Genomic DNA, 7,523 nt, shown 5'->3' on the forward strand with positions numbered 1-7,523 from the left:
ACTTTGCAGCTTTAGCCTGAATACTTAATCCTGAACTTTAACAAGTTTCAATTAAAGAAAAAAACTACCAGCTTGAGATTCATGAAATCTTTTGTCATATTGTTGAAAAGTTTTGCATTTTAAATGCTTTTTTGGCATTGGAGCTGCCTGGGAGTGAAAGAGGTGCAATAACTGCAGCAAAGTCTCACCTTGGGAATCCTCTCGAAGCCCCACTAAAATTGAAGTTATTTCAACTTTTTCAATGTTAAATTTCCACAATGTGCATAAAAAATGTTGATAGAAACACAGCTAGTATTTGGAAGAATGGAATGGAGCAGACCCAGAGAAGGCAAGCTGTGGCCCAGCCCCGAGTTGGTTTATTGTCTGTTTTTTTTTTTAACTTTCAGATTAAATCATTGCCAGTTTATCCAAGATAAGTCAACTTTGCAGTCAAATGCATCCATATGTACAACTCATACAATCTGCTTTTATGTTTATTTTTAAATTTTAGTTTCATTCTCACTTTTTGCAATATTGTGCAAGCTGCGTCCAACACCCTTCTTTTTGTAAACAAGTTTGCTGAAAACATTTGTCTTATAATGAATAAATCAATCAGAACATATTTAATGCAGTTAGTTCACATTCCTTAAAACACCAAACATTTTTGTCCTGTTTCCATTATTGCAGCATCTTTTCATATTTTATTGAAATAAATGAACAGCAAACTAATGAACCACCTCTTCTTTAATAACACGTTACATTCAAGGCAAATGATGCATCCTGACCAATACACGTTTGGAAATGCAGTCATTAGCTCTCTTAAATAATTGTAAATCTTAAAGTCAGTGCACAACATTGATAAAGAACACTTAACAGTCAATGTATAACACAGTCTGCACACATTCTGCATCTCTGCACAGTACACACCTCCGATTAGTGCTGTTAGAACCAACAGAAAAATAGATCTGAAAATAAGTTATAGATTTATTTATTTATATATGTTCAGTCTGAATACAAATAATTGGGCTTTTGGTTAATTTGTATGTACAAGCAATATAGACTTTGATGGGGTTCCCAAACAACAGAAATTGCACAGTAGTTAAGAATTCAAGAACACTATTTCCAAAAAATATTTTACACACATAGTAAACAGTCAGTCTTCAAGATGCAGTATGAAATTGCACATTGTCATCATGCCAAAGAGGGGGCTGTTTCAAGGCTTTGGTACACAGTGTCCTGAATGGAAGAAGTTCTGCCACAGACGCCCGTTCCCACCCTCCCCCAACCTGAACCTCAGTCGCCACGAGGGAGAGGGAGCAGGCGCTGTGGCAAGGTACATCCACACCACCACCTGTTCTTGGGGTCAGACTAACATCAGAGAGCCAGATGACTACAGTACATTTCAGGGTTTGGGGAAGACTCTTGGCACTTGTATCACAGGTGGAGGTCCATGCTGGATGACCAGAAAAATGCAGCCATGTTGGACATGTTGAGAAGGGTCACACTGATGATGCAAAGAGGAAACTGTATCAACTGGCTCTGGAGCCAGAGCCAGAAAGAAATGTGCTCAAACTAGCCTTCTACAACACCAATCCACCAGATGCAGAGGAAATTACGCCTTCTCTGGACTTTTAAGATCTGAATCAGTAAAATGCAAAATGTTTGTTTTTGTTTTTTTTGGGGGGGGTGGGGAGGTTCATTTAGGCTGATTATCAAATTCCAACTGAACAATTGCAGCCACTATTTCCAGACAGGATTGTTGATGTAGCAATAATGGCATGGTGTCTTCAGATCAGAGCACGATTCTTCCCAGTTTAAAACTTAAAAGTGTAGAGTTCCTCTTCCTTTGAACTTCTGTTATTATGCTTCATTCATAATAACCAGACAATACAGCTTTTCTCCAAATATTTCTGACACTGACTGTTGTCCTTCTAAAGCAGCAACAAATTTGAAAAAAATGGAAAGACCAGAATTTAGAAGCGATGCTACAATGAATAGCTGTGTTGTTTTGTGCCTTAAAACAGCTGGTGTAGTTTTTTTTTTTTTTTTGCATACCCTTGTAAACCTGGTTAGTGGAGCAGGGCTGCAGCCTGACACAGCAGTGACTGGTTGAGAGGCGGAGTCAACCTGAACAGGTAGCAGGTCCATCACAGAGCCAGTTCAGGAACAACCACACACTCCCTCACACTGGAGGGCCAAGTAGTCCCCAAGTAACCTACCTCACATGCTGAAGGGATTATGGGAGGAAACGAGTATCTGAACTCAGAAAGTCATGTGAAAAGTAGACATTACATCTTGCCACTGGCACAATCCATGAAGACTCCAGGAAGTTGGAGAATGGTGGCACAGCATGTTTTTTTTAATGACTTACTGAGTGTACAAACTTATTCATGTGGGATTTTAATTGCGCTTCTTATTAATTGAAACGGCAATTGCACAATTGTGGGTTTTTTTTTTTACATTAGCAGAGTATTGACAAAAGTTTTGTGTAAATTTGTAATGGAAATGCAGGTTATAACAGACTGGGTGAATCATAAAATAATTTTTAAATCTGTTCTGATCAGCATGCAGGGGAAAACACAGTCTGGGGTCTTTCTGGGTGGAGCTTGCATGTCCTTCATGTGAATGCATGGTACTCCGACTTCCTTCCACAGTCCAAAAATATGACTGTTTAGTTAGTTAACTAAACAGTCAATATAGAGCAGTTGCTCTATATTGCCCTTTGGGATGGATGTGTGTTTGCTCTGTGTGTCTATGTTAACCTGCGATGAGCTGGTAACCTATCCAGGGCGGACCCCACCTCTTGACCAAAGACCGCTGAAGATAGGCACAACTGAACTCATCCAGACAGTTGTGGAAATTGTATCACTATGTTCATCCTAACTGATCCCCACCCCCTTTTAATGACCCACCAGAGAAATTAAGTCTGTGTGCTTTTCCCTTTATGGTTGTGCTGTTCTGGTTTGTTCCACACATGCTTCAGACACATAACGCCATGTGCAGGAAAACTGGCTGCAATTCATTCACTGCCGCTTCATGCCTCCGGCAAGTTGGATGCAGCCTTCATAAGCACCACTAAGGATACTCTAGGTGAAAAGTGCATCTAAGTACCTTGGGCTGTCAATAAAAGGCAACATTTGTGGTTACAATGAAAGAAACATTAAAAAGGTGGCGAACAGCTAAAAACACACATGCTTGTAGAAAACACTCGAGAAAAGGTAGTTGGCACAGTTCATTTGGTCACTGATGAAAGCATCTTCGTGGCAAAGTCTTCTGCTCCTCCAACAATGTTGTGTGTAAATGCTACCCTCTTGGGGCCTCCTGTGGTGCTGCACTGAGGAACATGTTAGGCAAATGGATGGCGCTTCAGTTTTCCTTACTGGCTTCCCGAATGAGGAGTTCCAGAGTCAGAGTCAGTAAAAGGAGGGGACTCTGGGAGAAGAGCCAGAAAGATGTGTGTGTTCTCATGCACACACTGGGGGGCTGAAGAATGCGTTCACAGTGTGATTTAACTCACTAGCATGCAGACAAATCCAAATGTCTGAACAGACACCATGGGCATTCCAGGTGAAGGAACATGTAAACAGAACGCAAGAGCCAAGCAGTCATGTGATGCTCCCCAACTTCCACTGGAACCCCCACTGGGACCTTTACTGGCAACCCGACTGGAGCTCCCTCTGGGACCCCCACGGGGACCTTCACTGGAACTTCCAATAGGATCTCCTTTGGGATCCCCACTGGGATTTTCATTTGGACCCCCATAGCCAGGTCTGGATGTGTGGAGGCCAGGAAACTGTCTCGAACACCAGGCTGCACACACTCCCAGTCCTCCCAGTTATCCCTTGTAGAGTTACTTGTTGTCCATCAGAGACTGGACTTTGTGCACCAGCTCACGTGCCATCCGCAAGATAAGCTGCACATCATGACGTTCTGCCATCTCTGCCGAAGAAGACACATGTAAACATCCTGTGCAGCTGGTTCAAGCAACAGCAGTTCCGACAACATCCCTACTGCACTCGAGAAACAATTTTGTCATGTTGTCATGTGACAGAAATTCCAATGTAATTTACGTGATAGACCAACATGGCGAAGTCAGAAATTATGAGGAAAAATGATATAGGGTTTTCCCAAATTGTTAACATTTAAAATATTAGAAAAGTGTGTTGGGTATTTATATTAAACCTGTTTAGAAAAAAAATGTCCAATGCCTTAAATCTGCAGTATGTAACTTTTATAAAAAGTATATTTTAGACATTTGTTGAAACTGTCACTGTCTCATTATGGTATGAGAAACATAATCTGTGAAAACCAATCGAGCTCCTCCACCTCATCCCAGTGCTAACTTGAGATACGCAATCAGAGCGAGGAGGCGGGTTTTACTGCTGTCAATCACTTCGTGTGGCACTGCTCACCGCCTCTCCCCTTCTGATTTGCTGCAGCTAGCAGAGACTGTTGCGAATGCTAAAGCTAGTTGGCATGAGCACCAATGATGGCTGATCAACGGTTTTCCTGTAATGGTAAGTTGTTTCTTCACCATCTGCACATTTAGCAGCATGTACATAAGGGTGATTGACCAACCAACTAAGACACTCCTCCTACTTCTGATTGGTTGTTTTCTGTCGGGACAGTGCATGTCTTCAGATGGAAATAGTAGAATCTGTCACAAAACATACTGTCATGACATAGTGACAGTCATATTGGTGGTTTGTGATATGGGTGACGTGGGCAACTGCCCAGGTCGGCACCTTGTAGGGAGGTGGCATGGGCCTTCAATACCCACTCCCTTACACCTGGAGGATGTGAATGGGACAGGGGAGGGACTGCCTAATGCAGTTCCTCCCCTGTCCCTCCAACAACTTCATGGAAGGGGTAGAGGGCACCGGAAAGGCGGTTCGGGACAAGACATCTGGTCAGAATGGATGGTCAGCTGCCAGCAAGATAATGACTCTAAACATACAGACATAGTTTCACTAGAAAGGCTCGGATCCAACTATGTTAATGCACTGTATCTGTGGCAAGACTTAAAGGGCTCTCCATCCAACCCAACTGAGATTATATGGTTTTGCAAAGAAAAGGTTAGGAATTATTTCAGTCTTTATACCTGCAGACATAGTAGTGACACACACCACATTACAAAACATGGTTCTATAAGGTATTAACTTATGCTCCAGGACTTACGAACTTATGACCTTCTCTGACTCTGTTAGTAGCAGACTGCTGCATCCTAACATTTTTCTGGTTATCAAAACAAACTCAATACGTGTTTACATCCATGCTGTACATCTTTTCTGTTTGCAGTTTTTTTATTGTCACTTATTGTAAATTTAATGCTCAAATAGACATGCATTTTATACATTTTTAAATTAACAGATTCAGCTGCACATTTCTCTGGACTTTGAGTGTGTTATTTTATATCTACACTGTAGCCTTTAAATGAGTTTTTTGACATTTGTCCAAAGAGTCTTGTACTCTTTGGACTCTATTAACAGGAATAAAAAACTATTCCCTGATGATAGAAATGTGAATAACATGTCGTACCATTAAAGAACTTGATGATGTCAGTGAAGTCCATGTTGTTGTCTATGATGATCTCACGGTACAGCGTAACCAGTGCCAGGGCCAGGAAGAGGACGAAGTGGCGAGATGAGATCCTGGGAGCCACCCAGATCACCTCCCAAACTGCAAAAACATCCTCATACAGAAGCTCTACACACACATGCACATGCACACACACATATATACATATATATTAAGGTTGGGCAATTGGGCAGATTCAACCCTTCCCTGGTTGCTTTTCTTAAGAGCAAATTATTATTATTTTTTTTTGCCTGATCGACTTAACTACCATAAGTCGTAGTCGTAGTTTCTTTGGGCTGCGTGCCAAAAGACGCAGCCCAAAGAAAAATACATTAAATTACCAGTGGTCCAGAAGAGTTCAGAAGGTAATGTCCAGGATCCGTATTTTTTGCCAAAATGTACATGCATACCTTTCAAATCAATCATTCAAATTTCTCTCTCAGACCGCAAACCAACTTTTATAGTCTTACTTTTATACTTTTATGGTCAGAGTTCATTTGCATTTACCATTGAGAGACATTTACATGCAAGGAACTCTGTATCCATCTTGGGCTGTCCACTGAAATACAAAAAGTAAAAGGTGCTTCTACTCAATACTAAGCAAAGAGTCTCAATACTTATGACAATGTAATATTTCAGTTTTTCTTTTTTACTAAATCTGCAAAAATTTCTACATTTCTGTTATTTTCTGTCAAGATGGGATGCTGAGTGTACATTCATAAGAAATAATATAAACTTTTTTGATTTTAGCAAATGGCTGCTATGACACAAAGAGTGAAACATTTAAAGGGGTCTGAGTACTTTCTATATCCACTGTATGTCTAAATTTCCTTCCTAATGATGACATATGCATACAGCAGATATTTATCTGCACAGGATAAAAACACAACCCTTTTTTCATACTGTCAGTTATAAAATACATAGTCATAAAACGTATTCCACTTTTGATGAATTAATTCACAACATCTTATATAAATGAAATAAAAACAAAAACAACGTGAGGGTTTATTTTAAGGGATTCTTAAAATAAACAGACCACTCTCTCGTGTGGCCTTTGATATCACAGTGCAGGTGGTGCAAGTGGCCCTCCTGAAGCTGTTCGGGAGAAGAGTCCACCTCATTGAGCTAAAGCATGCAGTGAGGTGGAGCCTTTACCTCGTTTGAAGTCCAGCAGGAACCAGCGGTAGCAGAAGTAGAAGTGTGTGTAGTCTCCATTCTGCTGCATCAGTTCAAACAGCTCAGAGTCCAGGATCTGACAGCAGGAGGGACAGCAGAGTTTACACAATGGATCCCATGGGAACACCAAAGTTAAAAGTTGCTTGACTACAAGCAACTTTATATTCAAAAGCTGCCAGCAACAGCCCCCGCCGTCTCAACATAAAAATAAATTTGAAGCTAGATAGTTTAGTAGGTTCAAAGACTTTATCTTTCTTCTTGACTTTATTGCCCTGAAGCCCCTCCTGAGGTTGGTCGGAATGTGAGGGGTTGTTGGTGATGCTGTGGGCTCTCCACAGGCAGCAGGTCCTGTAGATCTCCTCCAGATATGGAAGAGGGCAACCAAATTACAGCTGCTCTCTTCCAGCTTATTTTTGTATAGATCCAAAAAATAAATATGGCCAATATGGTTAGAATGGCCAATATTATGAGGGGCCGTTTAGGACAAAAACTGTTTTGTCTCTCACACACTACTAAAAACTCATACACACATACACAAAATATTAAAATTGCACACATGTCACACACATATACAATTTTTCTCCCACACGCATACACAAAATAGAAAAATTGCGCATATACACTACCAAAATATCACACACGCATACAATTTTTTTCTCTCTCACACACTGTGTGTTTATTTAGAACCGTTTCCCTGTGAGTCTCTGTGGTGTCCTGTCTCTTCCCCCTTCATTGTTTCCAGTGGTGGGAAGTAACGAAGTACAAGTACTTCGTTACTGTACTTAAGTACA

General features: G+C 40.9%; 1 protein-coding gene across 2 annotated transcripts in view; it reads right to left on the minus strand.

The window, feature by feature from the left end:
* Nucleotides 1-651: 651 nt before the first annotated feature.
* sgsm2 (small G protein signaling modulator 2) overlaps nucleotides 652-7,523 on the minus strand; it is a 37,951-nt gene continuing 31,079 nt past the window's right edge. For both annotated transcript variants that reach the window (XM_015022978.1, XM_015022977.1), the window contains 3 exons: nucleotides 6,712-6,808; nucleotides 5,518-5,685; nucleotides 652-3,918 (listed from right to left, as the gene is read on the minus strand). In XM_015022978.1, coding sequence (XP_014878464.1) covers nucleotides 3,830-3,918; nucleotides 5,518-5,685; nucleotides 6,712-6,808 — 354 coding nt within the window. In that variant the 3' untranslated portion in view covers nucleotides 652-3,829. The remainder of the gene's footprint in view (nucleotides 3,919-5,517; nucleotides 5,686-6,711; nucleotides 6,809-7,523) is intronic.

The sequence above is a fragment of the Poecilia latipinna genome, unplaced genomic scaffold, assembly GCF_001443285.1.
Source record: "Poecilia latipinna isolate Pla-1442-1.1 unplaced genomic scaffold, P_latipinna-1.0 Scaffold3158, whole genome shotgun sequence".
Classification (NCBI taxonomy): domain Eukaryota; kingdom Metazoa; phylum Chordata; class Actinopteri; order Cyprinodontiformes; family Poeciliidae; genus Poecilia; species Poecilia latipinna.